Source organism: Arvicola amphibius, chromosome 10, assembly GCF_903992535.2.
Source record: "Arvicola amphibius chromosome 10, mArvAmp1.2, whole genome shotgun sequence".
In the NCBI taxonomy this organism is placed as follows: Eukaryota; Metazoa; Chordata; class Mammalia; order Rodentia; family Cricetidae; genus Arvicola; species Arvicola amphibius.
Genome location: NC_052056.1, coordinates 60,616,237 through 60,637,797, shown reverse-complemented (window position 1 = coordinate 60,637,797; position 21,561 = coordinate 60,616,237). Strand labels below are relative to the sequence as shown.

Below are 21,561 nucleotides of genomic sequence, written 5' to 3'. Positions count from 1 at the left end.
TTTGTGCATTTCTATATTGGAATTGTCATAATAAGCATAGTTAGTTCACTATTATGATTTAAAGCTAAGCTATGTCTAGATAGAAAAGGAAGACAACTTTGAGATCTTACCCTTTCAAAGAATGTTCACTTGTCCCAGGATTCCACAGTGTGAGCTCCTGAGCTGGGTGTGGTGGTGCATACCTGTAACCCAGCAGCTCAGGAGGCAGAGGCAAGAGGGTTTGAAATTCAAAGACAGCTGTGACTGTACCTAATGAGACTGTTGCAGAAAGAGAATTTGAACAATTGATAGTGGTGTGTTTATCGAAAACAATTACATAAACCACTTTCGTCTTTGGATACGTAAAGTTTTTCTGCTTAGATTTAATTTTCAAGGTTGGACTACTACATTTTAAACATGAAAGTTACAAAAGGTCACAAAAGCCCTGGACCTGCTTAGGTATTGTGAGTGCCTCTCCTGCACCCCTGCGACATTTCTAATACATTAAAGAAGCCAGAAAAACTTAATGGCTGTGCTTCTCACCCCAAGGGCTGTGTGCAGGAAGCATGAGCTTATGCAGTATGACTTGGAGACGGCTGCTCAGGACCTGGCTTCCAAGAAGCAGCAGTGCGAGGAGCTGGCCACTGGGGTGAGTGTTGTTCTGGGTTCTGCTGGTGCAGACGCCAGAGTGCAGTTGTGATAAGCAGGAGGATCATGAGGGAACTTTAAAGTTTTTTGATTGGTTTTTTTTTCCTGGAATGGTTTGTTACAGATTACAAAATAACTGCATAGGATACAATGTGTTGGCTTCCCTTGTCTTTCTTTTTTTATGAGTGTAGTACCTGCAGAAGGCCAAAGAAGACATTTGGATCCCTTAGAACTCTTTAGGAGTTGAAGGCAGTTGTGAGTCACTGTCCTCCTAATGTGGGTGCTGGAACTGAACCCAGGTCTTCTGAAATAGCAGCAGATACTCTAACCACTGAACCATCTCTCCTGCCCCTTTTGGTTGCTTTCTTGATAAAAAAAAAAAAAAAAAAAAAAAGATAGCAGTCGGAGCTGGAGAGATGGCTCAGCAGTTAAGAGCATTGGCTGCTCTTCCAGAAGACCTGGGTTCAATTCCCAGCACCCCATGGCAGCTCACAACTGTCTGTAACACATGTTCCAAGGGATCTGATGCCTTCATATAGACATACATGCAGGTAAAAAAAAAACACTGATGTGCATAAAATAAAAATTAAAAAAAATAACCATCAAAACTATGCTCTTTTTAGTCCTTAGTCCTATCTAATTGGGCAAGGTGTTTTATAGGAATTTTAGTTCAGGAGCTGGGGAAATACTCAGTGGTTAAGAGTGCTTACTGTTCTTGCAGAGAATCAGAAACTGATTCCTAGCACTTAAGTCGGGCAGCTCCCAATCACCTTTAAGTCCGGTTCCAAGGAAAATCTGTGCCATATTTTGGCATCTTTGTACACCTGAATGCCCACGTACATACAGATTTAAAAAATTTAAAAAATTTTAAAACTTAGTTTACTTTAGAAAGCCTTAATCAGAATCTCTCCTAAGAAAGTCCTTTTTAACATTTATGGTGTGATTTGTGTACTTCTGAAGAAAATTCGGTATCTTATATAAACCTCTCTTCAGAGCCCAGCAACCTGACTAGAATGCATCAGTTGACATGGCAAGAGACAGGTTCTCGGAACAGGGAGATAGCAAGTGCACGCTGCTTCTCGGCCACTGGTTCACGACAAGCACTGCAGTGCTAACAGTACCTTTCAGGAAGCCAGGAGTGGTGCTGCGCACCGTTAATGCCAGCACTGGGAGCAGAGACAGGTGATCTCTGTTGAGTTTGAAGCACCAAAAAAACCCCTCAAAACACCAGTACCATAATGACCATTTTCAAGTAGTGTCAAGTATAATTATATTGTTACAATCAATTTTTAGACCATTGGCATTTTATGAAACTAAATCCCTTCCTGTTGAACAGCTTCAGTCCTCTTCTCCCAGCCCAAGAAACCACAGTCCACTTTTGCTGTTGGTTTGACCCTTTTAGATACCCCACTTGCGTGCAGTCAGACAGTGTTTGTCTTTGTGGCTGTCATCACCACTTGTCATGATGCCATCTGGTGGTAGTACACACCAGAATCCTCGTGTTTTTAGCTGAGTAATGTCCATTCTGTATGTTCAGGCCTTGTCAGTCTGTCTGTTTCTGTTCCCTTTTAGACGGTGAGAACATTCTCATTGAAGGGAATGACCACCAAACTCTTTGGTCAAGAAGCTCCAGAGCAGAGAGAAGCCAGAGTGAAGGTGCTAGAGGAGCAGATCGGTGAAGGGGAGCAGCAGCTGAAGGCCAAAAACCTGGAAAGCAGGTAAAACGCTGCTGCTCAACAAGGCTACTGTGACGGACATGTGTTCTCTAGTGACAGCGCCTGCATGCCACCCGTGTGCTTACTGCACAGCTGGAGTAACGAAAACCATGTGTAGGGAGGGGATAGGGCATCGGCTTTGTAATTTTTGTTCTTATACTTTTCATGATTCTTACTCTTTGCACATTCTCAGAGCCCTTTCTTTAGCCCCATTTAACAAAACCTGATCCTGCAGACACAACACAAGTGCCCTTCACCGACTGGGTGGGTAGGTGGTCAGTGATTGTCTCTGGCAGTTTGTGGGACCTTCAGAGTCAGGAACTGTGAGAGTTGTACCCCTTCTTAGCTTGAAATGTACTGGAGATTGTATTGGTGAGGGTTGGGGGTTTAGTCACACTGTGTTACTCAGGCTCATGAACTCCCAGGACTTAAACCTTCCCCTTAAACCTCCCTAGTAGCTGGGGCTACAGGTACTTGTCACTGAGCCCAGCAGTCAGAGTCTAAGAGCCAGATTATCATTTAAGATTTGTTTATTTTTATTTTATATATGAGTATTTTGCCTCATGTATATGTATACACAGTATACATACCTAGTGGCTGTGAGGGTCAGAAGGGGTGTCAGGTCCTCTGAAACTAGGGTTACAGACAGCTTTGAGCTGTCATGTCACTACTGGGAATTGAAGCAGGTCTTCAAGAGCATTAACCACTGAGCAATCTCTCCAGCTCCAAGTTGTCTTTTAAATCATACACATGCTAATCAGGATTCATAATCAATGTATGTTTCCAGTGGCCCAAGGCAGACATTTCCTGTGGCATCTGTATGGCTGTAAGTGGGTCAAGGAGCCATCCTTATCTGTCTGAAGGCAGAGCTGTGGCAAAAAGCATTAACGTATGTAGAGATAGTAGGCATAATGTGGAAGACTATTCAGATACTTCTGCTTTCCACTTACATCTTAGGGAAAGGAAAAGTAGGTATCTTATACAAGCAAGCAGGGACAGCCTGAGGAGATGTCTGTTTACTCCAGTTAGGGCACAGATGACACACCAAAGAGACAGTTCACTTGGTGAACCTGTGAGTTCATTGGGGTTAATTGGAGTAACATGGACTCATGAAAGACACACCCCTGGAGCTCCTGCCTAGCTTGCAGACAGCTCCACAGAAGTGATTCTTTCCCTGGGAGTTTGCTCACTGCCTCTATGACCTCCGGAAGGAGCCTTGTAAGTTTTGCAGCTTTCTGAGAGTCCAAAGCCTTACTAGTGACCCTAGTGTCCCTCCTCCCTGTAGCAAAAGGTGTTTCAGCTTGGAGGAAATGACTGCTTGAACTGGTTGGTTGGGTTTGTAATGCAGGATCTTTAAATGAGAATAAGCGTGGCTGTATGTTTGATTTCAGAGAATTTGTGAAGAATGCATGGGCTGATATCGAGCGCTTCAAAGAGCAGAAGAACCGGGACCTAAAGGAAGCCCTCATCAGCTATGCCGTCATGCAGATTAGCATGTGCAAAAAGGTAGCCAGCCCTCGTGAGGATGCGGCTGTGGCTGCAGTGGCAGCTGGTTCAGGAGTGCATGCCTGCTAGGGAGGCACCTTAGTTAGGAGAGTGGGCTTGTGAGATGGCTCCTGGGGAGAGGCACTGCTGTGAAACTGGTGGCAGTGTGAGCCCCACTTCCCACACGGTAGAAGGAGAGTCTTCTGATCTCCGCACACTCACTGTGGTATGTGTGTGCCACACTGAGACAAATGAAAGTAAGGGCTAGACAGACTGAAAAGAGAGCGGGTTCCTGTTTCATCTCCTGTTTCATCCCGCCTTGTGTTCCTCTCGCGTGCACCACCACCGCCCGGCCTCTATGGCTAACTAGTTGGCTGCTGGGATTAAAGGTGTGTGCCACCACTTCCTGGCCTGTATTGCTGACTAGTGTGGCTAGCTTTGCACTGTAATCTTTAGGCAAGCGTTACTTGTTAGATCATAAACAAAATATCACTATATCCATGCATATCCCTCTTTTTTTTTTTCAAACCCATGTACGTGCTTTTGCTGAGCAAGAGCCCTACCAGTGAGCTACAGTCCCAGATAAAGTCACACCATGTACCTCAACCTGCCTTGAACTCACTATATAGTCCAAGCTTGAATTCCCTATGTATCCCAGGCTAGCCTGAAGCTCGCTGTGCAGCACAGGCTTCCCTCAAGCTAAGTGTAAACTGGGCTGTGGGGGCACACGCCTTTAATCCCAGCACTCAGGAGACAGTTCTCTGAGTTCAAGGCCGTTCTGTTCTACAAAGTTGAGTTCCAGGATAGCCAGAACTGATTCAAAGAAAAACCCTGTCTCGAAAAACCAAAATTAAAAGAAAAAAAAATTATGCCACATCTGGTGCCTGACGGTCTTTTTCTTTAGAAACTTAAAAATTAGGTGCCCAAAGTTAAGATTGACATTAGTTTATTCTTGGGTCAATATGAGTATATTTTTCATATGTAGTTACATAAAATGTCATTGTTGACATATCATTGTTGATTAACTTAGGTGCCTTGGCTATGACTGAATTGCAGTAATGAGGAAACAGTAAAAGCGAAGCATTTTAGTCGGTAGCTGGGCTGGGCTGTAGCTCAGTTAGCAGAGTGCTCGCCTAGCATGCGAGAACCCTGCATACAACTAGGCGTGCTGATGCACCTTACAGTCCTGGCTCTGGGGAGAGGATCTGAGGCAGGAAGATCAGATGTTCCCACATACTGAGTTCAAGAGTAGCCTGGGCTATTTGAGCCCCTCTCCCACTCTAAACCAAAAAGTAAATAATATTTCTGTTTCTGGTTAACCTTTGTAATAATGATTTATCTAATTTATCAAATCAAGTAGGCTAAAGCTTTTGGGTTTTCTTTTTTATTTCTTTAAAAGGCTTACTTTTATTTTTAATTATGTGTATATATGTGTCTTATGTGTGGGTCTCTGCACTTGAGTGCAGGTACTTGAAGAGGCATCAGCTCCCTCACAGCTGGAGTTAGTTGTGAACAGCCTGATGTGGAGCACTGGAGACCAAACTCAGGTCCTCTGCAAGAGCAGTGCAGGCTCTCTTAGCCACTAAGCATCTCTCCAGCCCTAGGCTGAAGTTTAAAAATAAATACTGGACAGATGCGGTTGCGCCCATGTTTAATTCTAGCATTCCGGAGGTAGAAGCAGGCAGGTCTCTATAAGTTTGAAGCCAGTCTGGTCTGTATGGTGAGTTCCTGGCTATCCAGAACTACATAATAAGATACCTGTCACAAAACAAGTTAAAAATTGAATTTTCATTTATTTTATGTAGCATATAGCACAGATATAATAAATATTTCAGTGACTCGAAACATAGAAGTAAACATCCCCCCACCACAATCCCTTTTAAAAGTCACTCCTCTGTCACACTTCAGTGTGCATCCTTCTGGATGTTTAGGTAGCAGCAGTTACTTAGAAAATGCTCGCGTTTCTCCATCCCCCAGACAAAACTGCATTGTATTTGCTCGTGCGAACTCTCATGTAACAGTGCTGAAATCTATCGTATTTTTTTTCTTTTATAAAAAAACACTTTTTATGTGAGAGGTGGGCATGCATGTGGGCCTTGGTGAGCCCCCTCACCGCCTTCCGTTTTGTTGTTGTTGTTGTTCCTCAGGGTGGGCCTAGCGGTGTGACACAGATTGGAGGAGTCTGGTGTCTTCCAGCATAGGGTCCTCTCATCTGCAAACAGGGACAGTGTGACGTCTTTGTCCCCTTTTGTGTTGCTTTGATGGCTTTCTCTCCCATTAGAGTGATGTTTTCAATTCCCCAGTCACCGCGATGTTGGTTCTAGGGCGTTGTGCAGAATCACATTGTAAGTTTCTTTTGTTTTCAGGGAATTCAAGTTTGGACCAATGCTAAGGAATGCTTTAGCAAGATGTAATCCGGGAAAGTGACTTTCTCTCCAATCAAAGTGCCCCAAAATGAAGCACAAGTAAAAAGAAATTCAGTTGCTACCTAATACACATAAAAGCATACAGTAAATTGAACAAATCAGCTTTCTTTAACTTAAGTATAGTTGTGTTCATAGCACAAAAGGATACATTTTAATGAAGAATAATTTGAGGTTTTGGGGACTGGTGCTGATTCCAAAAGTTAATTTAATAAGATATACCAACAGATTATTGATCAGGCTTCTGAACCAATGACTGAGTGTTTAGGGTGTTAGTTAATTCCCATGTGCTCCTCTCAATGCCAGCTGTTCCAGATCTCCTCACGTCGGGAGTCTTTCCAAGATGACATTCCTGTCTTTACTTGGTGGGACCCACTTCTGCTGTTGGGTTATTTTATCTGCCTTATAGTTGAGCTGTTTAGTTTGACAAAGCTCAGCAGAAACTTATTGTGAAATCTGAGGTTTCCTTCCCTGTTCGTAGATCCCTGTACCATCTGCGTACACTAGAAAAAATGCCTTCAGTTTGTGTTTCACCAAAATTTTGATACTGGTCAGAAATTTTATACTGCCAACAAAGAAGTCTCGGCTTCTCAGATATGCAGTGGAGTAAATACATTATTATGACCTAGCAATCACTATATAGAAAGTTTTAATTGAACATTATTCTCAAATAATTGTTAACCTCAGCAACGAGCCTCCGTTTCTTCTGCTTGGCTCTGTGCACATGGCATTTCAGGGTACGAGATGTAGCATTTCCATGTGTAAGACACTCATAGTGAACACATGTGGGCTGGTACCTTCATCATTAATGTGCTTTTTTCTATTGCCTGGCTGTGGTTTTTGTAAAGATAAATTATGTTGTTGTGTTTTTAATGTGTGTGTCATGGTACATGTTCAGAAGCCAAGCACTCTCTCTGCCAGCTTGCAGAATATTAACTGTGCACTCATTATTTCTAATGTTTTAAAACTATACTCAGTACTGTTTAACATTTGACTTTTTTACATGTTTAAAATGTTGCTGGATTTTTGTGCTGTTTGCCAAACTTATACAATAAATAAAGAAAATGTGTGTTTATTTCTAAAAGATTCCTATTTTATGATGATCCACGCATGTAAATAATCTGATTTTCTGGTAGAAAATAATGCGTGTCATATTTTATTTTAAAGTGACCTAAATGTTGGTGTTTTGAAACATAAGATATTGCTATGGTTTTTTTTTTTTTTTTTTTTTTTTTTTTTTTTTTTTTTTTTTTTTTTTTTGAGACAGGATATCATGTAGCCTTTGCTAATTCTGGAACTGGTTTATGTAGACCAGGCTGGACACAAAAAGATCCACCTGCCTCTGCCTCCCAAGTGAGTGCTAGGATTAAAGGCATGAGCCACCATGCCTGTGGTTTTTAAAAAGATAACATTTAAAAGCAAAAGTTATCTGTGTGGATACACATTTTCTTCCTCTGTGTTCTAACCTCTTGATTAACAAAATACCCTTCTACGTGGTAGTCACATGCCAAGACTTGGGTTATAGCTTGTTCAGAGTGCTCACCTTCATATGTGCAAGGTCCTGCCTGGCTTGGGTTCCTAATGCCACACACAAGTAATGACAAGATTGATTTCACTGTGGTGTACATACCTGTAATCCCAGCACTCAGCTGGTGGGGGATCACAAGTTTGAGGCTGGCCTGGGCTACATAGTTCCAAGCCAGCATGAGCTACAAAGTGAAGCCTTTTTTTTTTTGCCCAAGGAGAAGGCTCTTTCTTAAACTGACTTCAACAACATGTGGCAGATTAATGAGAAGTGTTTGGAAAGAAGAATTAAAGCCAGCTGTGGTGCTGTGTGCCTGCAATCCCAGCTGCACAGGGCGGGAGCACTAGGATCCTTTCAGCTCAGGACTTGAGGCCAGCCAAGCCAATGTGCTGAGACTCAATCTTAGTTCTTGTCTTTTAAAATATGTGTGTGTGTTCATATGTATGTATGTGAATATGAATTAGGATAGAATGTGACCTTTTCTAAAACACTGCAAACACACTTGGTTGTATTTGACTGGGGACTGTCTTGATGGGTTCTGTTACTCAGTTTTACAGAACTCATAAGGGAATTCTATTATAGAATTTATATTATCTAGATAAAATAGTCTAGGGTCAAAGAGACAGCTCAGCAGGTAAAGCTGCTACTGCCCCCGCCACTGTTGTGCCCACCAGCCTGGGTTTGATCCTGAGACCCATGTCCTGGAAGGAGAGAATGACTTCTGCAGATTGTCATCTGACCACCACACCAGTGCCATGGCACATGCACAAGCACACACACACACACACACACACACACACACAAAATTGATATGTAAAAATCAGAAGGATTAGTAAAAGCAAAGTGTTTTCCAAAGATAAATGTCGAAAGATAGTATGAGCAGACTAAGGAAAAGTGACCCAGTGAGCACAGCAGTACTTAAAGACTGGGGGACAGTCAGTTTGATAAAGTTGAAGCACTGAAGTTGTATTTGACCTTCATTTACATCCAAACTAACCATCACCTTCCTGTGAAAGCCTGAAGACAGACGCATTGTGAATTACACTGAGAGTGCCCATTTGAGCATCCTTAAACACAAAGTATCCAGCTTGAAATGAAGTAAGACGTCAAGAGTTATAACAGGCGGCTAGAGAGGTAGCTCAGTGCTTAAGAACACTGGCTGCGTCTCCAGAGGACCCAGGTTCAATTCCAAAATCTGTAGCTCACAGATGTGTGTAACTCCAGCTCCTGGGATCCAGTATCTCTGATTTTTCACAGGTTCTTGGTGTTCATGTGCGCATACCCAGTGCAGATACACACCTCCATGTAATCGCAAATAACACTTAAATGTATAAAACAGGAATGTTAGGCTTTTTCAATCCTTTTTATCCTTTAGATTCTTATATATTGTCCAGCTGGTAACACACCATTAATTTCAGCTGGGAAGGCAGATGGGCAAGTGGGTCTTGTGAGTTCAAAACCAGCCTGGTTTACTTAGCACATTCTAGGCCAGCCAGGGCTGCACCATAGTTAGATGCTGTCTCAAAAAAGAAAAAATTAGCTGGGTGGTAGTGGCACACACCTTTCAACCTAGCACTCGAGGCAGAGGCAGGTGGATCTCGGTGAGTTCGAGGTCAGTCTGGTGTAGAGTGAGTTCCAGAACACTGTTTCACAGAGAAACTCTGTCTGAGGCGGGGCAGAGGGGTTGAGACAGGATTTCTCTGTGTGACAGCCCTAGCTGTCCTGGAACTAGCTCTTGTAAACCAGGCTGGCCTTGAACTCACAGAGATCTGCAAGCCTCTGCCTCCTGAGTGCAGATAAAAGGCGTGCGCCACTATTGCACAATTTGTTTTTGTTTTTACTTCCCTCTGACACCCCTAGAAAGTTTCTCCTAAGAAGATCAGAAATTTGTTACAGGGTTAACAAACCACAGAAAACAAAAAGGCTAACCCATAATTGTAATTTTTTTCTTAAATTATCTAGCTTTAGGTACATACTTGAAAGAAGGACGCTAAAAGGAAAAACAGCACAAAAGAGACCATGCCTCAGTGCGTAAGGTGAAGACCAATATAAAATGCCTGACTCAGCGTCTGCACACAGTGTGTACATGTAGAGGTAGAAAAGATGACTTGTATTGTTGCTCATATTGCAAACATTCAGCAGGAGGATCCCTTGGATACCATCAGGAGTGGATGCACATATTGGAAGACGGGCAAGCTATGAAGTGACTGTTAGTTCCTCAACTTTAGTATGCTTATAAATCTAGTTGAAATATAAATTCTGATTAAGTTTTTTTGGGCCAAGGGCATGAGCGTTGTATTTCTCCTGATAAAACTGAAGATTCATTTTGGCTAGTCTCGCAGGCCAGGGACCTTCTGGTTTCTGTGGGTACCTGTACACACAAGGCGTACTCACGCAAAGCTTTGTTTTTAGGTTTTTGTTTTATTTTGTATGTGTATGTTTTTCCTGCACACGTGTGCCAATGAATGTCTGAAGCATTATTTCTGTGAGTGTGCATAATGTTTCTAGAGATTAACATTGATCATTTGGCTGAACACAAGGGGTGCCCACCTCAGGGTGGGTGAACAACATTGTTATAGCTGTTGAGGGTTCAGATACAGCACAAGGCTACTCTCAAAAAGAGAGTATAAGCCGGGCTGTGGTGGCGCACGCCTTTAATCCCAGCACTCGGGAGGCAGAGGCAGGTGGATCTCTGTGAGTTCGAGACCAGCCTGGTCTACAAGAGCTAGTTCCAGGACAGGCTCCAAAGCCACAGAGAAACCCTGTCTCGAAAAACCAAAAAAAAAAAAAAAAAGAGAGAGTATAAGACAACCAGTATTGTTGAGGGTGTAGGGAAACTGGGATCTTGGGCACCAGTACAGGGATGTGAAGAGAAACCTGACCTCTAGTAGAACAGTATGGCAGGTCTCCCCAAAGTTAAAACTAAACTGGGCGTGTCTGCACAGGCCTGTGATTCCAGCAGTTGGAAAGGAGAAGCAGGAAGACCAGGAGTTCAAGGTCATCCTCGGTTACTTAGCAAGTTCAAGGCCAGCCCTGGCAGTTTGGCCCCTCAAACCGAACCAAAACAAAAGTTGTTTGATATTTATTTGTTTGTTTATTTGAGACAGGGTTTCTCTGTGTAACCCTGGCTGTCCTGGAACTGAAACAAAAGCTGTTTGGTTTGTTGGTTTGTTTGAGACAGAGTTTCTCTGTGTAACCCTGTCTGTATCCTGGAACTCATACTGTAGACCAGACTGGCTTTAATAAACTGACAGTTGGGATTAAAGGTATGTGCTACCACCACCCAGCTAAAAAACATATAACATAGAATCGCCAGGCTAGCGAAGTGGCTCTGGTGGTGAAGAGTTGGTCTAGCTGGGGAGCAGTCCTGAGTTGATCCGTAATAACAGAAAAAATTAGCCTGACCTATAATCCCAGACCAGGAGGTGGAGGCAGAGGATCAGAAGCTCCTGGTGGTCCTCCTTGGTCACTTAGTAAGTTTGAGGACAGACTGAAGTGCACAGGAAGACTCTGCCTCTAGGGAAAGGAGAACTGCAACCACCAACCACTGTATGGTCCAGTATCGCCATTTCTGAGTGCATCCCTGAAAGAACAGAAAGCAGGGTTTCCAAAGATGCCTACACCCATGCTCACAGCAGTATTCATAACAGCCAAAATGTAGAAGCGACAAATACGAATGGACAAATAGATTTTAAAAATGAGGTATGTGTATATAATGGAGTGTCATATAACCTTGAAAAGGAGAGAATCCTGACAGGCTGTAAAGTGGGAAACCTTTACTGTATTACTCAGTATTAAGTAAGCCATGGATAAACAAACACTGATCACGGTTTAGGTGGCACCGAAAGTCTCCCAACCACAGGAATTGGGAGGGTGATTGCCAAACCTGAAGGTAGAATTTCAGATTATCAGGTGTATTATTCAGAGGTGTGTGTGTGTGTGTGTGTGTGTGTGTGTGTGTGTGTGTAGTATATGCAGGTAAGAATCTGTCTCTGGTGCATTGTTAGAAGCAGAGAGTGCACAGAGCCCAAGTGGAGTTCTAGGCTTATGTTATTTATAAACTGTTTGGTCTATTAGCTCAGGCTTATTACTAACTGGCTCTTACTACTTAAATTAACCCATAATTCTTATCTGTGTTTAGCTACATGGCTTGGTACCTTTTCTCAGTAAAGCATTCTCATTTTACTTCCTGTGCATCTGGGTGGTGACTGCAGATTGAGCCTTTCCTCTTCCCAGAATTCTCCTAGTCTGGTCACCCTACTTATGCTTCCTGCCTAGCCAATCAGCATTATATTAAATCAATACGAGTGACAAATCATTACAGGGTACAAGAACATTTTCCCACAGCAATAAGTAGATTTATTTAACAGGTTACACCTCATTAGGATGGACTAACACATCTAAAATACTGGCCAACCCCAAAGAGAACACCAACACTGTCTCTTTTTGCTGTGTCTGGATGAAAACAGCCAGAACAGCTGGCTTTGTTCCCCTGCATCTGGGGCAGCTCAGACGAGAGCTCATTCCTGAGTTTGGCTCAATAAAGCCTTCCACCTCCATTGCCTCCTCTTGTGCCGCAGAGCCAAAGAGCAGTGAAGGGTGAGAGCTTCAGTTCAGAGCCTGCTGCACCCTGAGCTAGAACCAGTTCTTTCAGAGAAAGGATTCCAGACTCTGGAGCCTAGACAGGGTTTCCTCGCACTTTACAGCTAACCACAGCCAGGTGTGCTGCTCATCAGATATTCCCAGCTCTAGGGAGGACAAGGCAGGAGGATCATCCAGAGTTCAAGGCTAGTCTGAACTTCGGAGTCGTATCCTCCCAATCAATAATAATGAGGAAACTAGCTGTAATTTAGCTATTCACGAGACTCTGAGGTGGGAAGATCACTTGAGTCCGTGAATTCTTGACCAACCTAACAACATGGTTAGGACCTCCCCCCCCCCCCCAAAAAAAAAGAAAAACTAAACAAAAATCCATGAGTCATTAAGACTAGAAGGGAAATGTCTGTCTGTGGATGCATAACCAGTTGGTGCAGATTTCCAAGTTCTGGGTGGGCTGTCTCTCTGTCTCCTGAGCTGGTGCGGCTTCCCCAAGAGTCTGTGGCTGCAGCTTCCACTGCCTTCTCAGTAGCTAGGGCAGGTGACCTGAGAGGGGTACAGTGAGGCCCTGAGCCTGGTGGAGGCTACTCTGAGTCAGGTGTGAGGGAAGGACTCCGGGAAACAAGAGCCTCGAGAGGCCTGGGCTGAATGCTGCTGCCTCGGTTACCCAGACTAGACAGTTAAGGTTGCAAAGTCCTCTCCAGTTTCTTCCTGAACAGGAGCTGGTACACGTGACACTCGGCATATGAGCAAGAAGCCGGTGACTGCCTGTTACCAGGAGTCTCTAGAGCACCCCCACGTGAGCTAGGCACCACAGAGCAGACCAGGCAGGCCTGGGAATGTGCCTGACTCAGAGGGCAGGCTTCCTAGCAGCCCCATTCAGGACCTGGTGGGACCTCGGAGAGCTCTCTTGTCTGTCTGACTCCCTAGCCATGGGCAGGACCTCCAGGAGCTCCCAGAACTGCCTGACTCTTGCCCTGGGTAGCTCCTTTATGTGCCCAGCTCATGTTCAGTGTGAGGGATCTCCACTGCTCTGGCGAATGGGAAGCCTAAGGCGGAGAGGCTGCACCTGCTGTCCAGATGTATCATCACATCACGTGGTAGAGGACAGGCTGCAGACAGAATTGTGGGAGGAGGAAGTGGGGCAGCATCTTGCGCTATATAAAGAGTATGAGGCCATCCTGGACGACATGCAACCTTGTCTCAAAAGTAGATAGATAGGCAGATAGATAGATAGATAGATAGATAGATAGATAGATAGATAGATAGAGAGATAGATAGATAGATAAAGGTTGTTCGATGGTGGATGGATGATGATATAGATAGATGATATATATAGATGATTGATAAATATAGGTAGGTAGTAGGTAGGTAAATAGGTAGGTAGATGTAAAGATAGGTAGATTGCATAAGAGACATGGACCTCAAGCCTTTCCATAATCAACATTAACCAATTCATGGTCCAACCACTTCTTTTGTTTATTTTGAAATAGAGTCTTTTTATGTAGCCCAGGCTGGCCTCGAACTCACAGAGATCGCCCTGCCTCTGCCTCCCAAGTACTGGGATTAAAGGTGTGCGCCACCACCACCCAGCCCTCTAGTCTACATTTTAACCTACCTCATAGGTACATGTCCTGGTTTGCTTTCTGCTGCTGTGATAAGAACACTGACCAAAAAGCACCCTGGGGAGGGAGAGTGTTTATTTGATTTAAAAAGCTTTCAGTTTATTGCCAAGGGATGTTAGAGCAGGCCCTCAAGGGAGTGGAGGCCATGAAGGAAGGCTGCTTACCGGCTGCCTGGTAGCCTCACGGTCAGCTACCCTTCTTATACAGCCCAGGCCGCCTACCCAGAGATGGCATGGCACCACCACAATGGACTAAGCCTTCCTATGTCAATTAGCAGTCGAGAAAACGCTCTCCCAGACATGTCCACAGGCCAGTCTGATGGAGGCAATTCTTTTTTTTTTTAAAAATTTTTTATGGTTTATTTAACTTTATTTTATGTGCTTTGGTGTGAAGGTGTCAGATCCCCTGGAGCTGGATCTTCAGACAGTTGTGAGCTGCCATGTGGGTGCTGGGAATTGAACCTGGGTCCTCGGGAAGAGCAGTCAGTGCTCTTAACCGCTGAACCATCTCTCCAGCCCCTGATGGAGGCAATTCTTGACAGGCATTTCCTCTTTCCAAGTGTGTTGACAACCAAGAGCCCTGTTCCCTCGTTGGACCTGGATCTCACTCAGTTGGCCTGGCCAGTGGGCTCTGGGACCTGCCTGTGCCTGCCTCCTCAGCAGTGGGACTCTAAGTACACACTGCTGTGCCCAGCTTTTTACGTGGGTGCTGGGGCTCGAGCTCAGGACCTTGTGTCTTTGTGGCAAGTATTTTACCGACGACCACCTTACGGCCCTTATTTTTGCCAGTGTCTTCTGTGGCCCACGCACTCCTCTAAATTCTGACCCTCCCGCCTCGGCCTTCAAGTTCACAGCATTACAGGTGAGTACCACCACGCTCAGCTCATTTCTAGATTCGATAAAATTTTAATTTTCAGTTGCCTGCTGCTGAGTTATTCATTCTTTAAAATCGTCTGGTGTTTTTGACTCAGCCGTCTGCGCACCATCCAGGCAGCTCTCTTCTGGTGCTCATGCCCTTGGCTGGCTTCCTCTGTTAACTGCTACCTGTTAGACTTGCCCCACCCCTCCTGATTTCTCAATTGCTCCTGTCTCCGATCCACAGTGCCTACTAACGTGGGCCTATGCTCTGTGACATCACCACTTGGGTCGGCGGCAGGAATTATGAGACCAGGGTGTCATTAAAAACAGCTGGAAGGGGCTGGAGAGATGACCCAGCTGTTAAGAGCACTGGCTGCTCATCCAGAGGACCCAGGTTAGCTCCTAGCACCCACGTGGTGGCTCATTAACTGTCTATAACTCCAATTCCAGGAGATCAGACACCCTCACTCAGATAGAAATGTAGGCAAAACACCAAAGCACATTAAGCAAATAGATAGATAGATAGATAGATAGATAGATAGATAGATAGATAGATAGATAAAACAAATGGAGACTGTTCCATTAGATCCAGTTCTCCAGTGAGATGACAAGTTACAGGACACTAGGCTTTGGTTGGTCAATACTTTGTATGATTGTAGCATCCTCCCACCCCCATGTAGTTCGTTTTCTATTTTAAGATATTGAAATTCAGAGAGAAGACCTCTGTCCAGTTGGGTTACCTTCCTCTCTTGTAGGTGGTTCCAGGGCTTTAGTCCAGGCAGGGACTCTGGAGGATGCCCCAAATGGCCAGCCTCACATGTTTTAGGAATATGCCACTAGGTGGTAGTAGAACCAACAGACCTGAGAGGAACCTCTGGTTGAAGGCAGGGTTTTTTTGTTGTTTGTTTGGTTGGTTGGTTGGTTGGTTGGTTGGTTGGTTGGTTCCCCCCTCTCCCCCATAAAAGCAGCACTGATTTTTATTGACGTGACTAAAACGAGATTATTCAGTAAAATGAACATTAACCGAACAACCACGTTCCTTGGGGTAAAAAGATAATAAAGTAAACAGACCTTAAACTTGTACCTTTTCACCTAGATTTCAGCAATGTAACTATTCAGAGGAGACTCTAACCCGGGCACTCACGAAGCTTCTGTGTGCTGCACTGGCTCAACCCCAGTGATGCTGGCTGTGAGATGGCCTGGGAAAGCCTATCGGAATCCGGATCAGGCACAGAGAGTGGGAGCGTGGAAAGCAGTGAAGCCTTGCGGGAGGGTGCGGGTGTGCTTGCCTGTCTCCTGAGGGGCCTCCCAGGTTTGGGAGAGAATCCCGACTCATCACATACCCAACTACCTTTTTGGTGACGAAGTGTAGCGCACCACACCTGTCTGCGCTCTATGCGTTACCATACAGTGAGCCGGGCAAGGGGCTGGAGACTGAAACACACAAAGACTCACAGACAGAGACACAGATCATCCTTGAGGCCAGAATACCCCCAAGAATGCCCCCTTTATTGTGTACCAGAGCTGCTTATATAGAGATCCTTAACTGATAGCCATGCCCCAGCCAAAGCCACCAGAAACCACTCTCCTGCCATCAGGAACTTCTGAGGGTCTCGTGCTCAGAGCAGCTGCAAGCTGTCTCAGAGCAGAGGAAAACGAGTTGTTTACCAGAAATTCAGGATCTGGGGGTTCACAGCTCCTAACAACAAAGGACATACTACTTTTCTGACCTAAGCAGATGCAGGCCTCTCATTCCTTCATTTCCCACGTGGGGCACATGACAGTTCTCCCTTTGAAATCCAGTTGAGAAAAGGAGGCAGCAGTGGTGGCATCCAGGCATGTATTCCCAGCCTGGGCAACATGACAAGACCACGTCTGGCAAGGATTGGAGCATGGCTCAGTGGTAGAGTACCTGCCTAGTACATATGAAACGGGAAATAATAGGCTTCTTACTACACAATCCAACACACACACACACACACACACACACGGCTTTCTTCATGCCATAGTGTATTGTGTGTCGTGTGTGTGTGTGTGTGTGTGTGTGTGTATGTAGGTCAGAGGACAGCTCTGTGGAGTTTGCTCTTCCCACTTACATGGGTTCTGGGGAGCAAACTCAGGTCATTAGCCTTGCACACAAATGGTTTTACCCACTGAGCCATCATCCTGGCCCTCCTGTCTGTCTTTTTAGCATGAAGATTTGCTTGCCAAGTTCCCTCCCGGTTGTCAGCATCTTTTTGCAACTATTTACACATTCAAACATTTTAAAAGATTTTTCAAAAAATGTATATGGGTGTTTTGCCTGCATGCGTATCTGGGTAACATGTGTATGCAGGACCCATGGAGGCCAGAAGAGGGCACTGGATCCCCTGGAACTGGAGTTAAGAGGAGGTTGTGAGCCACCATGTGGGTGCTGGGAATTGAACCTGGGTCCTCTGGAAGAGCAGAGGATAAGGAAGCCAGTGCTCTTGACCTCTGAGTCATCTCTCCAGTCCACATTCAAATTCTAGAACAGCTTCACGGCTGACGCAGAACACAGAGAGGGCTTCCCTAGCAGCCCGCCACACCTTCCTTCTGTCTGGACACGGCCGTCTTTAACTCCAAGCTATCCCCTGCAATGTTCCAGGCTATGGGAGAACTGCCCAGGCCCCCAGGGCAGGGTCTCCCTATGTCTGGATGTGAGGGTGGTCCTGAAGTGGCACCAGAGTTAGGGACTCAGGTGAGTCTGGCCCCAGAGAAGGCTGCATCAGGGGATTAGAAAGTACAGCCGAGGGCTGGCTGGACTCTGGACTCCAATACTTCCGAGCTGTGTGACTTATACGATTTTTCCAGGACAGAGAGGGGTGAATGCATCCTTGCTGTGCGGCAGGATGTGCACCAATGGCACACTGCAGAGTGCTCGGTCTGCTGGCTCTTCGGTCAAGTGAGGGCTTAGGAGCCACGGAGCATTGCTACAGGTGGTCCTGGTTTTAGCGTGTTTCTCCGCTGCTGCGGCGGTAAAGATGGCTTGGGAGGAAATGGCTCATTTCATCTTTTGTTTGTTGGTTGTTTTCTTTCTTTCTTTCTTTCTTTCTTTTTTCTTTTCTTTTCTTTTCTTTTTTTTTTTGAGACAGGGTTTCTCTGTGAAACAGTCCTGGCTGTTGGAACTCAAGTCTATAGACCATCCTGGTCTCGAACTCACAGAGATCCGCCTGCCTCTGCCTCCCAAGTGCTGGGATTAAAGGCGTGCGCCACCATCTGGCTTTCATTTCAATTTATGCTTTACAGATCATCAAGGGAAATGAGGGCAGGAACTCAAGTAGGAGCCTGGAGGCGGGAACTAAAGCAGAGACCACCAAAGGGCACTGCTTACTGTCTTGCTCCCAGGCTCATCATGTCTATCCACCTTTCTTGGCAGGTGGGGCAGGTCATGAAATGGATCTTTTTACTGGTCATATCTACTTAGGAAGAAATCCTGAGGAGTGGCTGGCAGCAGTGCAGGCCCAGGTGTGCTTCAAGGGCTCATAGACGAGGGAGACGAGGGAGAACTTGCCCAGGGAGTGGCTAACCCAGCTGGGATGATCAGTCACCTGTCTTAGCCCAGGCCCACCTGCCTAGGGTTGGTGCTGCTCAAAATTGACTGGGCCTTCCGACATCAGTTAACAAAGAAAATACCCCCATAGATATCTCCAAAGGCCAAGCCAATGGAGGCAACTCCTCACCTGAGATGTGCCCTCAAATATGTCAAGTTGACTGCTGAAGCTAACTATGGAAGTCTGTAAGAACATAGTCCAGTTTTCTCAAATAACCCCGGGCCTTACCTCCTTGAATGCAAACAAAGGCTATTTATAATGAAGGTAAGAGACTCGAAGCTCTTCACACTGCTTTGGAAAATGTTCTCTGCTGCTGGGATTCCCCCTGCAGCGAGCTACACGCCCCAGTCATGGTTAGGTTACTTTGTTCTCTTAGAAGAAATAAATGAGGCCAAACAAGATGGCTCAATGGGTCTGCCCTCAAGTCTGACACCCTGAGTTCAATTCCTGGGGCCTACAAAATGGAAGGAATTGTCCTCTGTCCTCTGACCTCTACACATGTCCCATGATGCGCTCTCTCTCTCTCTCTCTCTCTCTCTCTCTCTCTCTCTCTCTCTCTCTCTCTCTCTCTCTCTCTCTCTCTCTCACACACACACACACACACACAAAATGAATGGCTTAAAAGGCCAATTTTCACTTGACTGCAGCTGACAAAGTAGCTGACAACAGAGCCAGGTCATGTCCACTCATGAAAGAGCTGCCTTCAGGGTGGGGCCTCTCTCCTCAGGAAGCGTCCAGCCACAGCTGTTTCTTCCAGTTTAGGACTGGGACGCAGACATCACTCTTCACACGGTCACTGCCAGCCTGTCCCCTCATGCACAGTGATTTAGGGACTGAGATCTTTGAACTCACACACACAGGATGGATTTTATCATAGCCAGGTGCTGGTAAGTTTCCATGCCCTGGGTGTTGCCATGAAGCTGGAGGCTGTCCTCATAGTAGCTGTCAGCACAGATAAAATGGTGGCCCAGTAGTTTGAGGAGTCCCCACCCCTCAGCTGGGATCAGGTCTCCCCCATGGACTATGGCTGCCCTGTCCTCTTGAGATCCTAGGCCAAAACCTGGCAGTCTGGGCACGGCAGCCCATGACGGTGATACTAGCACTTAGGAAGCTGAACAAAAGGGTTGATGTGATTTTGAGGCTGTCCTGGGCTACATAGTGAGTACCAGGCTAGCCCAGGCAACATAACGATATCCCAAGAGCCGTGCATTTTCTGTGTTCCCTGTAGGGCCTCTCATGTCCTTGAGAAAACAACCCCATTTTCCAAGGATTTATGAGAAAATTGAGGCCAGAGAGGAAAGACAACTTTCCCAGCCCCACAGCGAGACACAGATCTTCCTCAGAGATAACAGGCCTAGGTTAGAATCTGGACATCAGAGCAGGCCAAAGAGGTCTGGGCCTGGAGCTTGGCTGATGCTGAGCCTGCTGGAGGTGAAGGCCAGAGGAGGGAGAAGCAGAGGCACAGGAGGCTGAGTTCCCTTTTGGATGGGCGCTTTCTTCATGAGCCGCGCAATTAGATGCTCAGTGAATCAGAAGCACTGATTTTTTTTTTTTTTTTTTTTTTTTTTTTTTTGAGAACTTGAAGGAAATACCCCGTGCTGGCCCACAAACTGTAGGGCTGTTTGGAAACGCAAACCCAATCCAGGAGCCTGGTGGCTATGGGTTCCATTTATTTGCGATCTTGAGTTGACATTAATTTGTAGATGCCCCTTTGGGACCCTCACTAGGCAAACCTAACATGAAATGAGCTAATGAGTACAAATGTTGGCATCCTCCGACAGAACACTCGAGGGGGGAGCTGGAGAGTGGTAGGGTGGTGAGTGAGGTCTTCCTCAGCATCGATGCTGAACTGCAAACAAGCAGGGCTACAAAGAGCACAAGGCCTTGGCAGTCAAGATGGCGCCACACCTGGTCACACCTGGTCACAGCACAGGTTCTGCTCGTCCCTAGTTAACCCTACTTACCAGGAAGCCCTGGGCCCCTTCCCTATGCTTCATTCCCTAAACACTGGCAGGGGACACCTGGCGTTGCCTAGGTGCTGGATCCAGGTGAGCCCGGGGCTGATGCAAGGTTGGAGTGTCTCAGAATCACGGGGGTGAGGGCGGGCGTCTTCGGGAAGCTCTTCGTCACGGGCCAGCAGAGAAGAATCTAGAGAAGGGAGTGTTTGGCGGGTGAGTGCCTCCTTCCACTTTGATATGTTTTGGATCTTTGAAAAAGAATTTAATTAATTGAGCAGGGTGGCATATGCCGCTAATTCCAGCACTTAGGAGGCAGAAGGAAGTGGAGTCTTGTGAGTTCAAGGCCAGCCTGGTCTACATCCAGGTCAAGCAGTACTATATAGTTAGACCATATCTCAGAAAAATTATTATTATTATTATTAGTGCATGTGTGTGTGTGTGCGCGCACGCGCACCATGACACACACACACAAAGGTCAAAGGACAATGCTGAGGGTCAGTCTTCTCCTACCATATGATCCCCAAGGATCCAATTCAGGTTGGCAGGCTTGGTGGCAAGTGTCTACCCCTGAGTCACCTTGCTGAACTACGCTTTGGTTTTAAATATGCCCAAAGGCCCCTGTGCCAAAAGCTTGGTTGCCAGCCATGGCAGTCGCTATTGAAAGGCGGTAGAACCGCTAAGACAGTCATTCTCAACCTGGGGGTCGCCACCCCTTTGACAAACCTCTGTCTCCAAAAATATTTACGTTACGCTTCATAACAGCAGTAAAATTACAGTTATGAAGCAGTAACGAAAGTAATCTTATGGTTGAGGGTCACCACAACATGAGGAACTGAATTAAAGGGTCTCGTTGATTAAAGGAAGTCAGGTTGTAGGTGTGTACCCTGAACGGGACTGTCGGGACACTAGTCCCCACTCCTTCCTGGCTGCCCAGAGGGAAACAGATTTACTTTGGAACACACTCCGCCCTGTGCTGCACTAGGCCACCACACGCTCAAAGGGTTGGAGCCAGGCCGTGGTGACCGACTTTCCAGCCGCTGCTTTCCCCGGGTGTTCCGTCACAGCCATGTGATGGGAAGCTGTCCGCGCCCACAAGGAGGTAGTGAAGGTGAAATGGAAGTGGACCAGCAAAGTCGGGTCAGGAGGTCTTGTTCGGGCAGCAGAAACCCTCCCCCCAG

The 21,561-nt window shown here is 45.9% G+C and overlaps 1 protein-coding gene across 1 annotated transcript in view; it reads left to right on the top strand.

Annotated features, from left to right (window-relative positions):
- The window catches only part of Snx4 (sorting nexin 4), a 64,725-nt gene extending 57,391 nt beyond the window's left edge, over positions 1-7,334 (top strand). Inside the window, exons 11-14 of the mRNA XM_038345170.1 lie at positions 529-628; positions 2,200-2,345; positions 3,734-3,848; positions 6,194-7,334. Of these exons, the coding sequence (XP_038201098.1) occupies positions 529-628; positions 2,200-2,345; positions 3,734-3,848; positions 6,194-6,241 (409 nt within the window). The 3' untranslated portion in view covers positions 6,242-7,334. The remainder of the gene's footprint in view (positions 1-528; positions 629-2,199; positions 2,346-3,733; positions 3,849-6,193) is intronic.
- The last annotated feature ends 14,227 nt before the right edge of the window (positions 7,335-21,561 follow it).